The following is a 24,266-nucleotide window of genomic DNA, read 5'->3' on the forward strand; positions in this document are numbered from 1 at the left end:
GCTCCCCCCACTGAGCTAGCCTGTTCTTGTGAGGATGTCACACGCTGTACAACTCTCCCAGCCGTGGTCGGGCAGAGGCAACAGTGGCAAAGAACATGGGACGTAGGGAAGAGCCCCTTACAAGTTTAACACCTGCTGAAGCCTGCGGACGTCGACATGCGCCAGGGAGGAGCGTGGCGCCAGAGGACAGAGGTATCTGAATAAAGACGACAAAAAAAGACAACAAAAAAAGACAAAAGTACTTCTCAGGGGAATGTCGTGTGGAATTACTAGGCCAGAGGCCTAACCAGGAGCGCTGGTGAAAGAGATCCGTTCCCATCGACGCAGAAAAGGCGAGTGGCGCCGGTGGGCAAAGTCAGGGGAGTGCATGCTCCCAGAGCAGCACCCCTGCGTGCATCTAAATTTAAAGGGGAAGTTGATTTTTCTGGTGAAAAAGGTTCCATCTCCCGTTCTTAGCGAGGGATGCCCATACATATGGAGCAAAGGGACGGGATGTGGAGTTAGTGTTTGCTGGTGATCTGACCCAATGACTTTAGAGTTTCATGTTCTTCTTTTGCACTCTTTAGTGCATCATCGGCAGCTTTACCAAACAGAACATTGGGCTCAATGGGCATGTTCGACAAGGTAGCATGTGTTTCTAACTTGAAACCTAATTGATGTGCAGAGCGTGGCGTTTAAAAAAAGTGTCCCTTCCGCAATGATGTGGCCAGCATCGTCTGCTGCATCCACATTGTTTTTGAGATTATAGCTGGCAACCTCCTTACCATCAGAGACTGGCCTTAAAATTTGGGATTTTGAAGGTTCAGGAACTGTGTCTAGTTGTTGTACTGTGTCCCATAGATGGCAATTATAATTTGCCAATATGGTTGTACTGTTGGCAATGTGTGCTTGGTATGCTGCTGATGTTGCCACCTTCCTGCCATTTGTTTAATTTCCATGTCAAGGGGTGCATCTGCGGGTGCTAGTGTGGTACCTGCCCTTTTCCTTGTGGTTGTTACAACCAAGGAATCCGGTTTGTATTGTCCCCTAATGTAGAGGGGATCTGTTGGAGCAGGTTTAAAAATGTTCTCAATTCTGGGATTAACGGCTCTGGTTAATGTTGGATTAAGTAAAGAAGGTTGAATACGCCTTTGCATTGACTGGAGCAAAGGAATGAACTGTGTGACTTTTTATCCCCTAAAATTGCATCCACGAAATATGTAACCAGCAGGGCTTCTTGAGTGTCGATTTTAAAATGTTGGGCTGCTTTAATTAGCAGCCCATTATAGTGCAGCCAATTGTCTCTAGGGGAATCAGTGATTGGTTGGTCCTGGTTTCAAGAGATGGTCAGATATAGATGTCTGGTCATCGTCATCATAATATTGGTCCTTGGTGAATTGGTCACCCAGAGAATATTCATCACCCTGTTTTGGAGGATCAATGATGTATAAATTGTCTGATGTGTCTTGAGCATGAATTGGTGTAACATGAGTGGAAGAGGTGGTTGGGGGTTTGATGTGTCTAACCTCTGTTTTAGTAGGAGGTCCCCCGCCGCCCTGTGGGTCTTAATACTGGTCAGGGTGTCTGTCCATGAAGTTCTCAAAGCAGGACATTTATTTCATGGTTCTTTCAAATGTCTCCCTAGTGCACTCAGTGGATTTGGAAACTGGATAAGCGGGCTCGGAAGGATTTCTGCCTAAATGTAAAGGCTCTGGGTAAGAGGCATGCTTTCCCTGATTTAAAACCTCTGTTAAAGTAGTGTTGGAAGGTGTATAATTTGTGTCCTTCCACTGCATATCTATGGGGCTTAAAATCTCTAAAGATTGACAAGTGTGTCTTTTTAAACACAGATGTTGCATTTTCGACATACTGTGACCTTGCGTCGAGTGTTATGATTTTGGCACTTTTTTTTTGGCAAGGCGAAAGGAAATACTTTTAGGAGCGGTGTCGGTATTGGATTTACTAAGCATATGTTTAGTAATCTTGTCATGCGGTGATCGCAACTACGAGGACCCAGAGGATAAAGAACGCTTAGGACGTAGAAAGGGTTTCCACAATTTCTTTTGACACTGCGTGGCTGTGTATGTCAGACGATGCAGTAGGGTATGGCTAGGGGTTGTGTGCTTAGTGTGATGGGTGCACTTGTCGCCACGAGTGGTTTCAATCACAGGGCCGCTGGCCTGCTTACTGGAAGCGGGGACTAGCACTTGGGACCCAGCAGAACCCGATAGTCTTTGGCGTCACTATGTGCGCTGTAGCTGCCTTAACGTCAAACTCTTCGACGCCAGCTTCATTAATGGACGCCTTGGCCTGCATGCCATGGGCAGCCCAACGTTTAGTGCGGCGGTCCTTCAAAGTTTTTGGTTTGAAGAGTTTACACAATTTACAGTGTTTCTCTGCGTGGTTTCTAGGGACACCATGATTAAACATACAGTGCATGTCCTTCCTGGGATATTTACGGTTACATGACTAGCAAAATTTAAAAAGGTGCATTTTCCATTTTTTATGTAAGAGGCAGTTCGACGATTAAAGGAAAGTGGAGTAAAATTTAAATACATCCTCTAAATACAAAAGTGTAAATGGCTACCCCCCCCGTTCTCCCCACTGTAACAGGCTGGGGCATGGTGAAGGCGTGGGGTAGGCCGAAGCCAACAGTCGTCGAAAGTCGAAGATCTCCTGTCGAAGGTTGTAGCTGGAGCAGTCTGCCGAAAGCTGCTGAAGAATGGTCATCGAAACAATGGCCGAACGAATAGTTGAACTGCTATTGTAATTTTATAACTTTTTATAACAAATGGTGTTAGCCAGGAAACGCTGCAAATAGCGACCAACTACAATGCCGGAAAAAAACAATCTGAGGGGCCTCGACCCGTGAAGGACCATGGGTACAATAAACGTCACACAAGGAATAGTATTACAAACAAGTCCAGTCGGTGTCCCTTTTCGAATTTCGAAACCAAGTCTTGCAATACTCTGCGACTACCACTAGATGTCGGCCTATGCATAGCATGCAATTCTAAGCAGATCAAGCCTCAGACATTTATATATGCAACAATCCCAGGTCTGGTGTGTACCAGGCGATGCCAAAGTGGAGATGTGCTGCAGCCCCTGCTGGTGAAAGTGTTTCCAAGGACAGCAAGGACAGCCAGTGCTAGAGATAGAATATCAAAGACGAGGAACCTGTGGGAGGACGAAATCCATTATCCATTAGGTTTGACATATTGTCCTCCAGTTGTACAATCTCACCCTTTTAGGAATCAAGGCTAATCACTGGGGGTTATGGTGCTATATCGGGCCCCTACCCCGGTCAACAGATGACCTTTCAGCTGGACTGTGTTCTTGGACAATAGTCACAAATGGTCTGAAATCCAGATGTGTCTGGGTTGTGCTGAAGCCATTAGTAGAAAGGAGTATGGTTTGCAATTCTGTCTGGCCAGCACTCTACATTTTAAGGGGATCAGCAGAAACGTGTAGAGGAATCTGTGCCACTAAGTAATCAAAATTGCTTCCCCTATGGTCGGTTGGTGGTATCTGTTGGCAAACAGTTGACATCTTGTGTTCTGCTCATTGTTAATTGATGATGTAAATGCCCATAACAGTGCATTAGAGGGTTCTTCCTGGCATTGTCGACTGAGCTTCCATCAACCGAGCACTCATTGATGAAGGAGGTGAGGGGAGACGATATATATTTTGCTGGTGATAGTTTGAACCTTGGAACTCCTTGCCAATTGAGACAAAGCAGTGGTATGTAGGAAAGGCTTGCCTGTCCACAGGTTAGGCTTATACCTTTACCCCTCTTCTCATCCTGACCACTGAAAGTAGGAGATGTATCATGTATCAAAAAGTCTTGCCGGAATACATTAAAATGAAGCATTCATCATGAACATGCTATGGATAGAGGCAAAAAAACAGCATGTGGAAATCTCTAAGACAGACACTCCTCTGGAGGCATTTTTGACAATCCTGAAATAAGAATTTCTTAAAGCTGGGTGGGTCATTAGTCCCACTCCTTCCTTCCACACCTTTAGACTATTTCAAGATGAGGCAGCAAACAAGACATGTACAAGTCACCGCAATGTGTTCCTCTGCTTCAGGGTGGAAGCTGCTTTCATTGAATAAACTTCAGCAAAAGCGTTTTAGTCAGAGAAAAATATCAAGATTAGTGGATGACTACAGACAACACGACGTAGCATAGGAATCTAAAAATGACCTCTTAAGCCTACACACCTTATTGGTCAGGCAGAAAACGATACAAAATGAAGTAAATAGGCTATTCATTTTAGTTTTGGTTTAGGACAGCTGTATTACTGTATCAGGATTCGCAGTCGGATGATGGGGAAGTATATAAAGTGTGTGACTCTCTAAAGATCCTGTTTAACATGAATCTTTTTATGTCTTATGTGATGAATGCTCTTGCCCACGCCAGCGAGGGAGGCTGAAGGATGTTGGGGCTAGGATGAGCATGACTCTCCATGATACAACTCGTAGGAGGTAAATGGTGTCTTCCCCCAAGTGAGTGAAAGGAAATGTGCGCCTCCTAAATATATCTGACCAGGATTACATATCCGGGGTAGAAGTCTTAATGACACATACACAAAGCGGCTTACAGGCAACCAGGTGAAGAAACAGTCACCCAGGAGTAATCTGAACTCAGTCTGAGGGTCCATGTGCAGAGCATGAATCTCAGCTTGACACAAGTCTGAGAGCCAAAGACCATGGATCGTGAAGAATGTCTCGGAAGAAGAGACAGGAATCCGGCGCTCACACACTGTGCAATTGCAACCAGCCAATCAACTATCTGCACAGGTTCAGCTATATGCCCAAGACGACTACAGGTAGAATATTTACGCAAGACACTATCATGATTCCACTGCCTGCCTTTAGTATGGTGAACCCATGCAGTGTTTGGACTCCAATTACACACATTTTCTCACCTAAAGTTAAAGGGCCTCATTACAAGTACGCAGTGCGGGAAAAAGTGGTGATAAACTGGTGGTAATTATGTTACTGCCACTTTACTGCACCCCATTCTAGAGGTTTGGGGTATTGTGGTAGATTTACCTCCAACAAAAATCTGGAGGAAAAGTTACCACAGTACTGCCAAAAATAGGCAGAATTACAGCCAAAGTCCACATGGAATCCTATGGACTCCACAAATAGGTAAATACACCATCCTACCAACACATGTAATCCCACAGGACCAAATGGTGTTAACGGAAAATGTTTTTAGTGGATATTCAGCAGATTTAGCACCAAATTATCGCCAAACTCGTAATGAGGTCCAAAGAGTGGGAGGGAACACTCACAAGGGGAAGTGGTAGGACAATGGCGCTAGGGTTTCTCTAGCCCTTACTTACCCAATCATCCTGTTATCCACAATATACAAGTAGGCTGAAATTCTGGAACTATGTACGGGTGAGGCTGATGTTGCAGAGTAGTGAGAGGAGGGGAGTAGCAAAAGTAGGAGTGAGTGGGCAAACGCTGTGGTGGTTAGACCAGAAGAGTCAACCTGGAACAAGAGCCAGTTACCGAAAAGTGGTTATGTTCCAGGGAACAACAGTGGTAAAGAAGCCACATTGTTATATCACCTAAAATTGCTCAAGCTAGTTAGGGGTAGTATGTCCCTTAAATATGACATAGCGAGCGGGGCACTAAATCTCCAAACTAAAAAAGAGATCAGAAAGGCCGGGTAGAGGTTGAGATAAGACTGAGTGATAGAGTGCCATTCCATTTGCTTAACCCCAGGAACACCATAGTAAGCACCCATGTAGTGGGGAACACTATCTGGAAATACGCACTTAAGGGGAAATAGGACCTACCAGAGTTGTCCAAGTGGGCAAGTGCACAGGAGAGTCCATGAAGGCGGAATGGGGGAACAACTCACCTAGCTCACCAAGGAGACTACCAGATACATGAGGAGCCCAATCATCATCACCAGACACCATCTTGCTTTACCAGGAGGTGACATGATCAAGGAATCAACACTGGCTAGCATCCCAGACATTAACTCCCTGAGACTGTGAGTGATTTCCGGGAGACTGTATTTGGTGTGATGACTTTTTCAAGATAAAAGCATATACTTGTGATCTCAGGACCATACATCCCTCTATAGCAGGAAGGATACAAGATGAGACCCATCCTACCACTGCTCATGCCCTTAAAACATAATTTGTGGTTATAACCGCCCCGGGCAGGCATTCCCCCAAGCTTTCTTATTAAATCAGTGCAACAGGAACAAAGTGTTTGTGTGTTCTGTGGACTCCTTTGCGACATATATTTGTTGAGATAGGAGATTTGCATTTTAATTAAATCAAGTGAAAATAGATAAGCCAAGCTCCTTGAATTATAGTAAAGTGCAAGCAAGTTGAAAGTTGCCCTGACCACAGACTGCACATTTTATTTGTTTTGAAAAAGTCAATGAGCCAAATTCAGGCTCCATTTAAAACACGAAATATACTTCAAGTTGAAAATTGGCCCGCTTACACTCAATATCCACAAATGCTGCTCTACAAACATTTTAGCTATGTAAATTTAGCAAAGTGGTGCATTTATTACCCTCTAAAGCCAAAAGTAAAACCAGCCTCCCCCACAAATAAACCTCAAACCCTTGCATTTTCTCAGTGGCAACTGCTCTTCCAGGGGAAGTGGAAGCTTTGACCTGCAGATTTATGAACTCTGGAACTGTCAAGGCCTCTGTACAAATGTGCCTTGTATGCGAGCCGCCACCTTCTTATGTTTTTCGTATATGCTGTGTAAGCTACAATACACAAAGAATCCTGCAGGAGAGTTTATTACATTGGAGGGCTTATACAATCTGGTAAATTCTGAGCATTTGTTTGGAGAGGTCTACCTTCAGAAAATGTGTCTATCAAACAGCTTTTGTTGAGGGGTAACCTCTCTGAATGTTAGTGGAGTTTATGGTGTGTTTCAGGCTTGGAATGGCCAATAGAGCAATGCCTGCAGGGCTGTTATTAGTATGGGGCAGTTTTCATGACAAAACGGGCCACCTTGAAGTCACTGTGCACCTTGGAGTTTTGACCAACATTACTGGATAAATGTGCTTTAAAATACACTACTTCCGTAAATATTTACCAAAACATATTCCCAAGTAGTAATCAGTTTTTCATGAAAAGTAAAGAAATGCCAATTGTGAGCCACTTTTTATGTCCCAGCCAAACCCTGGCATGTGTAACTGAACATGGTTAAAGTATATTTACACATGTGATTTTAGAGACCATCATTGGATCAATTACAGTTAGACAAAGACATGTGCTTACTTAAAGATCTGAAATATGAGCGCCTCTTCACCACTTGTAGTAAAGCGTTCCCTGTAAAACTCTCCATGAACCGTCAAGTCACTTAGCGACAAGCTTCCAATGCTCCCCTGCAAAGCTAAATCCCCATCTGAAAAACAAAGACATAAGATATGTCATACTATAGTATCTAAAAGGAAGTAAATGTCAATAATAAACATTTCAGAACTATGATCGCGGAGCTAAACGCTCATTCAATACACTTTTTCTAACTAATATTCATTGAAAATTGACTGACCTAAAACAACCTTCTCTTGGTTTATCAACTGAAGGAGTAAAGAGCACCAGATCGGCCCCTGTAATAAACTGTGCTCTCTTGCAGATTTTATTTAAAAAAACATCTTTTTATTGAATATTTACAATGATAATCCCACCATAATACCAACAGCTACCAACAGGAGAGTGGTAATACCCCAAGAGACATCGGCAGTCAAACAGTAAAAGGACATCACTACCCAGGTGGACAATACTATTACGACACAGTTCCCAAGATCCCTGTCCCTTCCCTCCTACCTGCCCCTCCCAAAAGAAAAAAATCAACATGAACATCACTCCAAAGTTTCAAGATGCGTTGTCCGTGCCCCCCTCACTAAAAACGTTCCTGTCCCTATCCTCTCCAATATGCTTTTCAAGGAAAGCCAAACAATCTAAATCTAAGGACTTTGGATGTTCTTGTAGCAAGGTAGTTAGAGTTTCCATCTCGTAGATCTCTTTGACTTTTCCCACTGATTCCTTATATGTGGGCAGATGGGCCCTTTTCCAATGTATGGTGAGGCATGCTCTCGCTGCCAACAATCGGTTTCGTGGCATATGCGATTTAACTCTCAAATGGTCCCCATCTTCCTCTATTCCCAAAAGTACCAACAACGGTGCCATGGGCTGCTCCAAACAGTCCACCTCCTTTATCCAACAAAACCCCTGAGTATGATTGTACCGCTGAGTGACTCCACCACATTTGCCAATAAGACTCCATCTCTCCGAAACCCTGCCAGCAGGCTGGAGTCACCCATGCACACATCATTTGTGCAAGTGCCTGTTAGCATATTGCCACCTATTGAGTAACCGATAAATTATGCATTTTGTACTGCATAGATATCGAGGCCTTTCGTACACCACAGTATAGCCATTCCCATTCTATGTCACCCAATTCCCTCCCCATTGCTTTCTCTTTGTACTCATCCTTGTGTCACACACCCCCACCAGCACCCTACACATGTTAGGCACCAACCCTTTTGTGTTGACCTGCTCATCCAGCACCTGTTCAAAGCCGGTCAGCGGCCTATCTAGATTTTGCGCCTACATAGGATCTATCAATACTCCTATTAGCTGCAAATACATAAATGGGAAAAAAGGGCCCAAAACCATCTGAAGCTGATCTATGTCCATAAACGTCCCATCTATACACAGTTTGCCTGCTCTCACCATTCACCTTTCATATCATTGTTGAACTCTCAGTGGTTCAGGGGATCAAATCCCTTAACGGTGGTGCCAGATGCACCTATGGGGCGATAGCCAAGTCGCAAGTCCTCTCGTGTCCCTTTGCTCCTTCCAAATCGGCCAAATCACTTGCAAGACCGATGGCTCGTATCTTCTTCGGAATCCTTGCAGTAGGCACCCACAACCATTCCCCCCAGTCACTGTTTTTAACATCACACTTTCTAACACCACCCATTACTTTTACTCATTATTCCAGATGTGATCCACTAAGACTTATTTTTGATGCCCTATAATAATTTACCATATGGGGGAGATCTGCACCCCCCACCCTTCCTTACCCTTCCTGAGAGCCAGAGTACTGAAGGCTACCCTTGCACTCTTTCTCTGCCACAAACATTTGCTCAATGTCCTCCTAACCTCCTCAAAGAAGGCCGGTGGGATCACAACCAGCAACATTTTAAACAAGAATAACAACCTATGGAGCAAATTCATCTTGATAGTTGTATCAATCTCCCCCCCCCGCCCCCAAGATAAGATGAGCTTCCCCCAGTGATGCAAATCATCCAGGAGCCTTGACCATAGGGCTGAATAGTTAGCCTCTTACAGAACACACAAATCCTTTGTAATATGAGCCCAGAGGTAGCGAATGGCCCAGGACTAGTCTTTATCTGTGACCTGGCTAACACATTCAGAACTGCTACAGAAGAGTGCCTTAGGAGTGAAGCTATAGATTTGTTTAGGGCTATTTTGAAGCCATAAGAACAAATCACTTACCCCTGGAAAATGTTCTTTCGACTGGATGTTCCTCCCACGTATTCCTCATGTTAGATACTCCCAAGTCTGCTTGCAGCTTGCTTTGGAATTTTTTTTCATATTGTCGGGAACTGTGCAGCGTCGAGTTATGGCCTTCGACGGCCTCTGTTCCATCCTCGGCTGCGACGTTGATGCTGGTATAAGTAGCACGCGTGGCGACAGTTGCCTCAGTTCTAGTTTTTCCTCTCCATGCTTCGCCGTCTTTAATGGGCAAACAGATGCTGAAATAGAGGAAGGTGTAACACACGAAATACTCGGTAACCAAGAGGGAACGGATGGGAGGAACATCCAGTCGGAAGAACATTAACTGGGGTAAGTAATTTGTTCTTCCAATGGATTGTGTCCCCTCACGTATTCCTCATCTTCGATTCACTCCTTAAGTAGCCAGTACAAGGAGGTGGGTGCTGAGAATTATTACTGGTTGGCTGCTGTGGAGTACAGCTTTGCCAAATCTGGCCTGCTGACATGATACAGAGTCTAGACAAAAGTATTTACTGAAGGTGCCTAAAGATGACCGAGTTGCTGCTTTACAGATATCTTGCACGTGCACCCCTCTTTCAAGCACCGAAGAAATAGTCACTCCTTGGGTGGAATGTGCCCTTAAGCCATGAGGTAGGTCTTTGCCGGCGAGTGAATAGCAATCTGAAATGCACAAGAGTATCCAGTGTGAAATAGTCTGCTAAGTGACAGCTAGCCCGAAATTATGGCCCGAGTAGCATATAAAGAGTTGGTCATCCTGCTTAACTTTTCCCATTCCGGAAATGTAAAAACGTGTCATTCTATGGTCTAAACAGTGCAATCTCTCCCCCACTTTAGAGGGGTAAGGTGGTGGATAAAAGGTAGGTAAACAATTTTTTGTGCTAAGTGGAATTCAGATACACCTCAGGTAAGAATGACGGACGTACCCTCAACAACACCTTGTCTTTAAAGGTTGTAAAAGGTGGTTTGGTGGAAAGAGCCTGCAGCTTCCTCACCCCGCAGGCTGATGCTATTGCAGTCAAAAAGACAGTTTTAAGTGTTAGCATTTTAAGAGGGCAAAAATGCAAAGTTTCAAAAGGCAATCCCATTAGATGTCTTAATACTAGATTCAGATCCCGAAGCAGTACAATAAAAGGAACCAGGGGGGGGGGGGGGGGGGAAGATTGTCAGCCCCTTCAAGAACTGAATTACAATGAGGGCCTGGAAATAGGAACTCTCATTCGGCAAACACTTGAAAATAGACGCCGCTGCCAGGTATCCTTTTATACTGCAGAGACCTGGGGCCCTAGATGGAGCTAAAAAGACAATACAGTAGTGGTATAACATGTGAAAGGATCAAAAACTCTTTTCCCTGCACCAGCTGCAAAATTTGTTCCAACGGCAGCGGAACAAAGATTTTGTTGCTGGCCTTCTCGCCGAAAGCAAAACCTCCATAACATCTTCCGGAAAGTCCCACACTTTGTATGTTACCCTTTCAGAAACCAGGCGTGCTGATTTCTGCATGAAGGAGACCCCCTCTTGTGAGAGCAAGTCTCTTTGGGGAAGACTAATTGGAGGGCAGATGGCCATCTCTAGAAGGTCCGGTAACATATTTTCCTGGCCCAATCTGGAGCAATCAGGATCATTGATTTCCCAAATTTCTGTAACCACCTGATGACAGGAGGAATGAACGGGACTGGCGGGATCGTGTACAGAAGTGGAAATTCCCAGTCCACCTGGAACGCATCCCCCAGAGCTCCTCTTTGAGGAAATTCCCTGGAGCAGAATAGGTCGCACTTCCTGTTGGCACTGGTTGATAAGAGATCCACTTGAGGGGTTACCCAAAGGGCGATGATCTCTAGAAGGACTTCCTGAGCTAACTCCCACTCGTAGGAGATTGTGCTATGCCTGCCCAGAGCATCCGCCGCTGTGTTATCTCCGGCCAGATGAACCTCCAGTAGAGAGATTCCTTCTCTTAGTGCCCAGAACCAGAGCTGCAGTGCCTCTCTGAACAGGGGTAGTGATCCTACAACCCCGCTCTTGTTGAGATAGTACATGGCCACTCTATTGTCCGTCATTATCAGGACATTCTTTCCCCATACCGAAGACAGAAAGGCCATCAGCGCTAGTCCGATTGCCCACAGCACTAAAAGTTGATGTGAAGTCTGGACTTCGATGGAGACCAGTGACTGCTGATTGAAAGGTCTCATGTGGGCTCCCGATCCAGTAAGGGAGGCGCCTGTCACAACTGTCATCTCTGGCCATGGTGCCAAAAAGGTTCTCCTCATTATATTCTTGCAGCAGGCCTACCAGAGGAGGTTCGCGACCTGAAGTAGGCCCGTTATACTGCAGGAGAATGGAGACCACTGGCATCTGGGAGCCCATTGAAGGGAACTTATTCTTAGATGGGCTTCTGGCACGAGGAAAAAGCAGGATGCCATGAGGGTGAGCAACCTTAGAAAGTCAAAGGCAGGAAGTTGCTTGGCACTCAAACGTTTGGACCATCTGAGAAAGATGTTGAGCCCTCAACTCAGAAGGCGAGCCCCTTCCCACCCCCTTCAATAAACGGAAGCTTCTGTGATGGTGTCAAGTGGGACTTCTTGAAATTTAGGGGGAAGTCCAGCTCGTAGAGTAAATGGAAAGTATGACTGAGGTGCCTCTATGCCTGTTCGAGAGAACAAGCTCTGATCAACCAGTCATCCAGGTAGGGGTAGATGCGAATCCCCTCCCTCCTTAGACTTGCTGCCACCACCGCCATAAGCTTGGGGAAGATCCTCGGGGCAGAGGTGAACCCAAATGGCAGAACCCGAAACTGATAATGAAAACCTCTAACCGCGAGCCTCAGTTACTTTGTGTTTCTGATTAATGGGCACATGAAAGTAAGCATCCTGAAGGTCCAATGACCCCAACCAATCCTGGAACCGAAGGGCCTGAAGTATCTGCCAAAGAGTTGCCATCTTGAACTTGTCCTTCCTGAGGAACTTGTTCAAGCGTCTCAAGTCCAAGATGTGTCGCACTGCTCCGTCCTCCTTGAGGATTAGAAAGTGGGGAAGAGTACCAGCCCTGATCCCTTTCCAGAGCATGTACTAACTCTATTGCACCTTTCTCCAACAGGGGGAAGATCTCCTGTAAGAGGAGCGGATCCAACACAGAGTGGCCTCTCGGAGGACAATCTGGGGGCCTTGTTAAAAACGGGAGGCAGTAGCCGTGGGCCACTGACGGCAGTGCCGAAACAGAGGTTTTGCCCCACGAATTCTCTAGATGTTGAGACAGCCTGCCTCCCACCACAGTCCTGTGGGCAAAGGACTCAGAGGGGTTTTGAAGGTGCTGCTATGGCTGAGGGCAAAGCAGCAGAGACTGGGGGGGGGAGGGGGGGGGGGGAGTTTTACCTCCTCAACCTCAGGAACCATGTGGAGCTCACCTTTGGCCCCTTTGCGAATATTGGCCCCTTCCCCTTGTGATGGATGAGTAAAAACGAAAGGGCCAACATCTCCACCCACGGGGGGACCATTATGTCTGGTTTGGCTGGTGAATTGATGCTCCAAGTGACTTTTCTGCAGCTTTAGATGCTTGTAGCTTTTCTAAGCTCTCATCAGCTTTTGAACCGAAAAGCTGGCAGCCATCAACCTGAACGTCAGGTGCAAAGCCTGACTTCCTAAGCCATGCAAACCTTCTGGCGACTGTGCTGGCTGCCATCGTCCTGCTGACAGAATCTGCTAAGTTTAAGCCAGATTGTAGGAACTGGCACGTGGCATCCTTGCCTTCTTGTACCAGATTTGGAAAGCCTTCCCTGTTCCTCGCCCTCAGGGATGTGTGCCACAGTTAAAGCAATACCATTCCACAAGGTGTATGTAGGTGTACTTGGCCAGGGCATAAGTTTAATTAATCGAGGGTCATGTTTCCTGCACTGAAAACCCTTTTACCCAAGGTATCAATCCTTTTTCCATTCCTATCTGGTGGGATAGATGGATAGGCTGTAGCCTTTGAGGACGATGTTGCTGCCTGCACCATCAGACTCTGGTGTTGGGTGTCTGGTCAGGAATTCAGGATCAATAGAGGCAGCTCTGTATTTTCTTTGTAAAATGCTTGTTTACTGCAGGTTTAGAGTCTTGTTTGAGCCAGTCCTCCAATACCCTTTGTCCTCAATGCAGTATGAAAGGGTAATAAAGGCTCTCTTGGGAGTCCACTGTCAAGGAGGTCAGTGAGATCATTCTTTTCTATTATGACTATTGGCTTTCCCCATCCTAGGTACTCTGACTTTTCCCATCACTGACCTGATACATCTGGGTTAGCAAAGTGTCTCAGGTGCAGTGTCTAAAGCAACAAGCCTCTTAATGTCTCAACCAGATTCATCATCCTAGAATCCACAGAAACTAGTTCTTCAGGTACATTAGGCGTACCGTACACATAGCCAAAAGGCACATCTTGACCCTCATCCACCTTCAAAAATGGATCCCATGGTTCCGAGTTAGATTTAGGCAGCGGTTTAAAAGACCTTGATGCCTCGGCCAAAGATTTTGAAATCTTTGAAGGCGCCAAAGCCATTAACAGCGTTGATGGCATTAGCGGCTTAACAGACTTCGACGGGAGCTTCGAGGGCCCAGGAACGCGTACCTTCTCAGTACTCGAGAAGGAAGATTTGGACTTCTGCCTATGTCGAGATGAAGACTCCTTCGACACATGTCGGGTATACTTACTTCCCAGCTCTTGGCACACGAGAGGTAGACTCAACAGACGCCCTGCTGGTCTTGTCAGACATAGTGGGCTGAGAGGTTTTCTTGGACTCTTTCGGAGGGGCACTTGGAGCAGCCTTTTGAAAGACCCCAAGCATTTTTACTCAAAATCTTTCCATGTCAGAGGGTGACACCGACTTACTCGGGAAACTGACTCTTCTTTCAGGAGAGGACGAAGAATACAGTGATCTAGGGCGTCACTTCTTTTTTTTTTATGGGAGGACGACGAGTGTCGAGATCTAGATCTCGAGCGCTATGGGTGTTTTGAGCACTTTTTCTCTGGGGAAACATCCATGGAGTCCTCCGAAGACGACCTTTTTGAGGGGGTAACAGAAGGGGATTTTGAAGAGGGCCTACCTGTCACGAGTTTCCCCTTCCTCTCTCTCATGGCCTTCACTGTCAAGCAACTGTCACAGTGCGTGCCACTTATACCAGCGTCAAAGTCACGGCCGAGGACAGGATGGAGGCCGTCGAGGGCCATGACTCGAAGCCGAATGGCACCCAACATTATGAAAAACAAAATCTGAAGCAAGCTGAAAGCAGACTTACAAGTATCAAAGATGAAGAATAGGAGGGAGGACCCAATCCATTCTAAAGATTTCCATATAGCTATCGGCCCAATCAACCTTGGTACCAAGTCTTCTGGACAGTCTAATTTAGCCAAAATGTAATCTGCAAAGAGTGGCAGCTTGTACATCCTGCCTCCAACAGTGTACCCTTTAATACCTCCGTCGTCCTAACTGCTATTGCCAAAGATTCTATCGACAGGGCAAACAGCAGGGGCGATAACGGACATCCCTGCCTCGTGCCCCTACCCAGTTGGAATTTTCTGAGACACCCCATTCACTGACACAAACGCCGTAGGTGATCGTTAAAGAGCTTCCATCACCATCATCCACCTACGCCCAAAGCCTGTGCTTTGTAGTTTTTGCAATTAGGAACTGCCACCCCACCATGACGAAAGCCTTTTTGGCATCAAGTGATAAAAAAAAATATGGTCTTCATCACCCTCATTTCGGGAAGCTATCAGGTAAAGGGTTTTCCTAATATTGTCTGCCGCTTACCTGTTGCATACAAACCTCACTTGGTCAGTATGCATCAAATCGGAGAAAAAATAGCTAAGCCTTTTTGCCAGTATCAACATAAATATTTTGGCATAACAATTCAGGAGGGATATGGGCCTATCTGAGCCACATTCCTCCCTATTCTGCCCTCCCTTATGGAGCACAATGCCCCTGGCTTCCAAAAACGACACTGGGGCTCCCTCCCTCTCAGTCTAATATGGAGTCAAACATCTTTTGCACAAATGGCGCTAGGGCCTCAACATATCTCTTATAAAAGTTGGATCCATCACTTCCTGGAGCCTTTCCACGTTTCATGGAGGAAATTGCATTTGACACTTCCAATGTTATAGAGTTCTCCAATTTAGCTTGGTCCTCTGCACTTAGTGAGGTATTAGCATTTCTTTCTAGCCTTCAGTGTCCGAATCTCCTCTTTCAGTATATCTCCCATCAATGCTGGTTGCCTTTTCTTCGCCGCCCCTTCGACGATGATCAATAGTGTTCGATATGTTCTCTCATGTCTTCATCGAATACCCCATCTTTAAATAGCTTTTTGTTGCAGACTAATCTTTTTTTCCTCTGTTGTATTCCATTTCCCAATACAGCTGTGGTTTCCACCAAGTCATGGTCTGACCACCCCACCGTATGTATGGCAGCCCTCTTTACTAGGTATTTCTGACCCATCTCCTCTATACCTGTGTACGTTTTGAGTAAAACATACATTTCTTTCTGCCGGGATTCACTGGGCTCCAAGTGTCGAATAAAAAATGCTCCTGCACTAAACGTGCCACAGTATGTCTTGGCACCATCTCCAACCCAAGTACCCCATCCCCAACTGAACACCTATCTAACGCAGAGTCCATTGTCATGTTGAGGACCCCCGTCCCCTCCCAGATCAACATTCCTTCCTTTCACTGCATGAACTTTCCCAAGGTTTCCAAACAGAACCAGACTTGAGCCGTATTTGGGACATATACTGCACAAAACGTCAGGCAAGGATTCCCCTTCATACATTTCGCTGCCACCCATATACCTTCTAACCTGCTCTTAATCTGCCGTACATCCAATTCTAGGGACTGCTTGTATAGTATGCCAACCCCCCCCCTTCTGAAAGGGCCCAGAGGCCTAGATTCCCTTACCCTACTGCTTCCAATTAATGTCAAATTACTCGTAATTCTTTTATCTTGTTTCCTGTACAAAAAGCACGTCCTGCCTCTCCTGTTGGAACAAACTTACTAGCATTGTCCCTATCCCTGTTGAATTTAGGCCTTTTACATTCAGATTGCCAAGATGCATACCCTGACCTGTGATCTAATCTGCAAGCACTTCACAATCTAACGGTCCAGACACATCTTTGAATAAGCCAACATAACCAATCATTGAATGTAATGAACATTGCTATGACTGTTTTTAGTCAAGAACTCAACCCCCCCCTCTTGCACCCTCTTGGCCCTGCCAACTCCCCCGTCACCCATAGGCCCCCCCCCCCGCCGATTCCCTATCGAGACACCCTGACCCATACTAGGGGCAACACAGGTAAAGCTCACCTCCACATCGTTCCCCTTCAATGCTCTTTTGCAAAAGCCTTCATCCCCCATCCATCCCGTAGACACTCACTTAAGAAACCAATTGTTAAACACAGCAACAACTCCTTCCACAACCTTTCAACTATCTACAGCATCAGACCATCCACAGTATTCGCCATGAATTCCCTTCTCCACTAAGACACTGCTTCACACCTTTGGCAAAGAGGTATTGAGGATTCAAAATGTACTCCCCACACTTCCTCTACCACTCCCTCCTTTGGCCCCTTGGGTCTGCAGACTTAGGTCGCTAGTCCCTGGCTCAAGGCCTTGTACTTTTTGTTTTCCGTGAGCCAATGCCCCCTTCTGCCTCTTTTTTGGTCGTAATGTGGAATTCCTCACGTTCCACCTCAAAACACATTGCGAACGGAAGTCTCAATCTATACTTCACCTCGTGCTTCCCTCAGTCACAACGTGAGGGTTTTACAGTCTCTCCGATTCCCCAGAGTAAAGGATGACAAGTCCTGATAAATGTTGACCCTGTACCCTTCAAAGCACAAATCCGCCCCCTTCCTTGCCCAATATGTACACTTTGTCCCTATAATGGTGACACATTGTCAGGATCGATTGTGGGTCTCCCGGCAGTCCAGCTGCGCAATGCAACCTGGCAACGCTGAAATCGCAATCCTTCTTCCGTTCGCCTGCAAAAAGAAGCTTTAAAATCACCTTGCCCGCCTGCTCCAAGACTTTAGGGCTCTCACCTTCGCCATCCCATACTCCTTGGATTCTGATATTCGCACTCCGTTCCCCATTCTCTAAATCGTTAATCTTAAGGGGCATGTCATAGTCTTTCTTCCAGCTCCTTTATCTGTGCATCTAGTCTCATTTCTATGACATCAGCTGACAATTGGTTATTCTCCAAGGACTCAACCACCTCTTCTATTGTCCCTGCTATACCCATCAGTTCTTTCATTGATAAGTCATCCTCATGGATTTTATTTCCTCTAATAACATATGATGCCCTCCAACCCAGGCCTTCCTATTGCAGACACATATGTCACGGCTTCCGCCAGAGAGACTCTCACAGACATCCTCTTTGATGTTACCTCACCCGACCAATGGACCCGGTACATGGTCGCCTTTCTCTCTCCTATCACCTCTTCTCCCATTAATGGTGGCACCTGCTGGGAGGTCCTCCTCGGCCTCTTCGCCATTTCCAGTGTCATCATTAATGTCTATCGGAATGGAACCATCATGGTTCAGGGTCCTCAACCTAACCTTCTCTTTGATAGACACCGATCTCGCCTCTTAAACCTTACCTCTCCCACTGGACTGGCTCCATTGCCTGCAGTGCCTGCCTCATCCCCTGCACAGGCTCTGCCTGCTGTGCCTTCCTCCTCCTCTGCACAGACTCCCTTACCTGCTGTGCCTTCCTCCTCCTCTGCACAGACTCCCTTGTCTACTGTGCCTTCCTCCTCCTCTGCACAGGCGCCCTTGCCTTGCCTCACTGTCCCGGCTCCCTTGTCGGCCTTGGCTCCTCCGCCATCCACCATTATCCCTCTGGCTCTCTTGCCCCCCGCAGGGGGGGGGGCACTATCCCCTGCACCCCCCCAGCGGAAGACCTTCAAAGATGGCAAGCTGCTTCATATTGCCACGCTTAATTCGTGCTCTGCTGTCAAACACTTGTCTGACATCTGCAATCTCCTTGAACAAATGAATCTAGATGTGCTCGCCATCACAGAGACATGGTCTGTCAAAAGCTTTGACACACTCCTCCCTGAAGGATACAAGATCCTCTCTGTGCCCAGGCCCAAGGGGTTAGGAGGGGAAGTGGCATTGATCTCCCCAGAATAGATACCTGTGTCCATCATTCCCAATCAGTCCTACTCCTCTGAGTGCCTAGTCGGCAGGCTGTCACTCTCTCCTAAATCTCCTTATGGCCACCTTCTATCGGCCACCAGGACAGTCCACTCTCTTCCTCTCGGAATGGGCTGACCTGGGCTTCTCTCTACTCCCCTCTGTCCCCCTCAACTCCTCGTGCTGGGCGACCTCAACATCCATCTGGAGTCTCAGGACCTTTCTGCAACCTATGCATACCTCTCACCCTCTCTATCTTACCTTCTGGCTCCACGTACACAGCAGGCCACACATTGGATGCTCTCATCTCTACCGACATCCCTCTCTAGTCCTCTCACTACCTCTCTCTCTTGGACGGACCACTCTCTTCACACGTGAAGCTCTCCTCCACCTCTTGCATCAGCACACCCGGCGCTGCCACTCGGTTTCAAAGTCACCAGACCCATGAAAATAGTGACAACGGCTTCCTTTGACTCCACCTACTCTCTGCCTCCTACTCCTGCGACTGACTCCCACCCTGACACAGCCCTTGCTAACTTCAATCTCTCTATCTCTAACACCCTTGATACTCTTGGCCCGGTCATGATGGTCCGACTGAATCCTTGCCAAAAGTGCAACTCTTGGTACGACTCTGATCTGGCGGCCCTTAAACGCAAGTGTAGGGCAGCTGAGCGGAAATGGATTTCGTCAGGAGGAACCGCTGACAAACTGGTCTGCTGACTTCCTTCAAAAGGCAATATCGACTCTGCATCCACACCAAGAAAAGAGACTTCATTCAAGCGTGCATCTCTGTGGCATCAAACAACACGGCCAAACTTTTCAAAGTCTGTAAGGTACTGGCCAATCCTGCAGCAGCCTCCTCTTCTGTCACACCCACCAAGGACCTTGGCTCGGCCCTGGCTGTACACTTCACCGCAAAATCCAAAGACATTCTCTAACTCCCACACCACATCATACACCAACACCTCTGGAGCCTCCCTTGGCTCCTCCACCAGTTCTCTCACTCCCATCACACCTGATAAGGTCGCCGGGGAAGTCCGGTCTATGTAGGCCTCATCCAAACAGGTGGACCTCTGCCCCTCCAAAACCATTAAGGACAACAATGACTCTCTCGCTTCCGTCTTGGCTGATCTCTGCAATCTCTCTTTTGCCACTGGAGTGTTGCCAACCTCTTAAGCACTCCCTTGTGCACCCTCTGCTTAAGAAACCCTCTGCCGAGGGCCACCAGCGGGCGCAGGCAAGATGGAGTTCCAGCGGAGTTCATGAGGAGGAAAGGTCCCATCCCACACATGGAAGCGGAATAACGTTGTGGGAACTTGCGACCACCTGAAGGGCCCAAACCAGGAGTTTCTCGGTGCCCCCTGAGCCGAGATACGTCGTCGGGATTCTTTGGTGCCCCTCCCCACAACCCCGAGTTGCACGCCTCTAGGATCCATCGAGGCCGCTAACTACCCGGGATAACAGAGGGAACCACAGCGGGCCACGAAGAGTGCCCACCACGCGAGGGGAGGAAGCGGAGCTAATAGAACACTTTCTTTTTTGCGACAGGATGCCTGGGACCGTGGTCCGGAGCACCTGTGTTGCATCGAGGGGCAGCCCGGGCCCTATGGCCCGGGCCCCATTGGACCAGCGCACTAGCAGAGCTTGTGGAGAAGCCCGTGCCCTGCGGACCAGAGCACCTCGGGAGCATAGCAGGGCAGCCCGGGCGGGGCGCACGTCCTGCTCCTGCTCCCTCTGCAGGCGTGCACTGCGTTGCACGGAGGTCGAAGCGCGTCCTCCCGACTTGCGGCCACGGAAGTCGGGCCGCCGTGGGGCCAGAGCCGCAGGTCGGGGACACGCTATCACCGCCCACCCCACACCAATGTTAGCCCCGGGGGCCCACAGGAATAAAAACATCATTGGGGCCGACACGGGAGCGCGCCCCTGCCACTAAACAGGGTGGGAGGGGGCACCAGGAGTGATCGGTGTGGACCCCCCCGCCCTAGGAGGAGCCCGTTCACCTCAGACTGCCACCTGTCCACAAGCTGAGCCCGACCCGGCATCCAGTGGCCTACGGACACCCTGTAGAACACGCCATCACTGCCCATCCCACACCAAGGTTAATCCCGGGGGCCCACAGGAATAAAAACATCAATGGGGTCGATGCGGGAGCACGCCCCGCCACTAAACAGGGCGGGAGGGGGCACCAGGACTGATCAGTGCGGATCCCCCCGCCCTAGGAAGAACCTGTGCACCACAGACCACCAAAGGCGCACAAGTGGAGCCCGACCAGGCCTCCAGTGGCCTACAGACACCCTGCGAAACACCCAGGAAGTCACAGAGGCCACATTCAAGCCTGCATCTGAGGTTCACACGGACCAACACTGCAGGTGAGGGGCCCGGTGGGCCAAGATCCATAAAACCAACCCCTTTGGGCCAGGCCCCGGGGGGTGTGCTACTCTGATAGGGGTCACCCTTGCCATGAGGAACATTCCAGAGGGTGTCTCCTCCCACCCCACACTGAACCCACAGACCACCACCCAAGGGCCTTCCTGTCCCCGGGCGGGCCGTCCCACCTACCCACCGCTACATCCGACCTAGATTGGCCTCGTCTGGGGACCAAAGGACTCCCGGCTCAGAGTTATTCGCCTGCCTCTTGAGGACTTGGATTGCTCCCGGAGCCAGCGCCCATAGACACTGTATCCCCACCCCACTGGCCCCGCCGCAACACCGCTGAAAGTCACGGGATGTGGCACAAGGTCCCTGCTGCTTCATGCCGCACATGGGGCAGCCTTTAAGTCCGACCTGAGCAAGAACCCTATGAGTTGGACGGAGGCCCTTTAAAAATATCAATTTCGCGCCGACGAAGGCGACATGGCGGCCCATCCACACCACCCCCTGACCTGGGTGCCATCCGAAACAATATCCAGATGATCCTAGAGGAAATCCGCACGATACGCACGGATATGGGCACTAAGCTGGCAGACCTCACAACAAAGGTCATCACTTTGGAGGACCGCATGGAGGGAGACGAAAACAACCAGCTCTCCACGGCACTCCTGAAAACTCAAATGGAGGCTAGGTTCCAAGAGGTGCAACGTCGCGAGGAGGAACTACGGTTCAAGGTGGACGACATGGAAAACAGGGAGAGGAGAAATAATTTACGCATTTTTGGCCTGGTGGAATCCAACGGAGAAAGCCCACAAGGCTTGGAAGGCAAGGTGCATGACATTATACGGATTGTTTTGGGGACGGATGCTGGTGGGGAGATTAAATTGGACAGGGTCCACCGTGCTGGTGGGGGGAGACAGGGGCCCCCGTTCGGTGCTGGCCCGGCTGCATTACTACAAGGACAAAGCCAAGATCTTGGAAAAAGCTAGGAGCCTCTGAAATAAACAATATGGGGACTCCAAGGTAGCCATCTTTCAGGACCTTTCAGCCCTCACCTTGCTGATGAGGAAAAAAAGTGTGGCAATCTCACCAGGTGGCTACAGAGAAAAGTGGTTAGATACCGCTGGGGCCATCCCTTCTACCTGCCATTTGAGTGGATGGGCGAGAAGCATCATCTGGTGTCTGAGGAGGGCATCCAACGGGTCACGGAGGACCTGGTGGGCGACCAGGCCGGCTACTCAGGCGGCCGAGAAGGAGATGCTCGGGAGCCACCACGGGGCCCAAGCAGACAGACAATCTCAGTGGTAAAGCAAAGGTGAAGGGGGCCCGCAAGTTTCAGAAAACTAGACACCCCTCAACGGCTTCCGAGGGACATTTGAAGTATGACATCTGATATTAATGCTTAAAATATGGCTGAGGTCTCTTTCAACGATGATGCAATATGGGGGCACCATGGGGGCACCAAGGGTGTTTAGGGCCGGCACCCCCGGGCACTATGCTCACAAGCCACGTTGGCACCATGTTAGGCCCCCAAGGTTACGGGCCGTTGTTTGTTAAATGGTAACCAAATTGCTGATGGGCCTATGCCCAGGGCTCAAGTTTAATAACATGGGCGGAGAGAGAGGGACGTAGAGGGGAGATACCACTCTGGGCGCCCATGCCGAGGATAGAACGGGATCACCCCACACATGGTGATAGAGATGGGTACCCCGATCACTGAACTACCCGGGGCTGGGGTAGAGTCCTGGTGGTTCGTCGACTAACCCTGACGTGAATTGGGGGACGTAGATGAATGCCTTACAATGGGGAGAAAGGGGGGGAGGGAACAAGGGATGGGTGGGGGAGGGGCTAGTGTGGGGGGGGATAGGGTGGGAGGGAGGGGGGAGTCCAATGAATGGGGTGGGGAGAAGGTACCCCTGAGGGTTAGAGGGAAAGGGGTCAGCCAGATCGAGCCAGGGTTCCTGGCTTCACAACAGGCTCTAGATCGGAACCAAATGACAGAGCATAAAGAGATAGAGACCAAAGACGACAATGGTCGAGGGTAGAATAGGCACACTCAATCAATGTCAAGGGCTTAAACTCCCAAAACAAAAGATCACTGACCAGCAACATCTTCCACAAACAGCTAATGGTACTCTTCCTACAGGAAACCCACTACAAACAGGGGAAAGAGTCACCCATTAGAGGAAAGGAGATTGGGAGCACTTTTGGGCATCCCACAGAGGTTCCAAGAAGGAAGGGGTAAGCATTCTTCTCAACAAGACACTCCACCTCAAACATAGAAACTAAGAGGGGTTTCGGGGGGTGATTCCTGGGGGATCAAGCAGTGGAGTAGCTTTGCTGAAAATGTTGGGGGGGGGGGAGACATGACATCTGAAGAAAAGGTTCCCCAACCAAATGAATGGGGACAAAATGGAGTGCAATGAAAGTTGGGAAGACAAACACCTCTGTCCTCCCCTAAAACTATGCCCATGGGATCAAGGGCACCTGCGAGGGCGAACCTATCACTCTGGCCACCCTATATGCTCCCAACTCAGGCCAGATACAGTTCCTGACCCAGATCTTTAGGGTAATGGATGGATGGATGGACAGAAGGGGCCATGATATTAGGAGGGGACTTCAACCTCATCATGGACTCCAAGCTGGATTGGTGGACGTCAAGAGGAGTGGGGTCAAGAGGTGTCACCAAAGACAATCTAGCACTACAGACCCTTCTAAGGGAACACTATTGGACAGATGTCTGGTGCAAGGCATGCCTGGGCCCGGGGGGATACACTTTCTTCTCTCCCCCGCACTACACTTACACGAGAATCGACCTGCTCTTAACATCAGAGGAAGGGAGAGGGGTGGCTACGCTCCCCAGGGTAGAAGCAATAAACATGGTCCGACCGCGAACTGTTGGTGGCAAATTGGTCACTTCCCCTGTCCCCAAGATCATCACGATGGCGCTGTAACAACACTCTTCTGAGAGACGCAGTATTAAGAGATTTAAGGAACGAGATGCTAGCCTACTTCGAGACAAACTATAACGGGGAATCCGACATGGTGACAGTGTGGGAGGCGGCAAAGGCCACCTTCCGGGGACTCCTGATAGCCGAGGGCTCCAGGCGCAAGCAAGAGAGAGGACTCATTGAAAATAAGATACGAGAAGAATTAAAGGCCCTGCGCGCGAGGCTCAGCCTCAATGGGGAGAATAGGGAAACCCTCCTGGTAGAGATGCAAGAG

At 48.5% G+C, this 24,266-nt stretch overlaps 1 protein-coding gene across 1 annotated transcript in view; it reads right to left on the reverse strand.

The window, feature by feature from the left end:
• The window catches only part of VPS13D (vacuolar protein sorting 13 homolog D), a 3,263,180-nt gene that overhangs the window by 2,458,016 nt on the left and 780,898 nt on the right, over positions 1 to 24,266 (reverse strand). The window contains exon 23 of the mRNA XM_069610908.1: positions 7,254 to 7,380. Within this exon, the coding sequence (XP_069467009.1) occupies positions 7,254 to 7,380 (127 nt within the window). The remainder of the gene's footprint in view (positions 1 to 7,253; positions 7,381 to 24,266) is intronic.

This window comes from Ambystoma mexicanum, chromosome 8 (genome assembly GCF_040938575.1).
Source record: "Ambystoma mexicanum isolate Mex_15411 chromosome 8, UKY_AmexF1_1, whole genome shotgun sequence".
In the NCBI taxonomy this organism is placed as follows: domain Eukaryota; kingdom Metazoa; phylum Chordata; class Amphibia; order Caudata; family Ambystomatidae; genus Ambystoma; species Ambystoma mexicanum.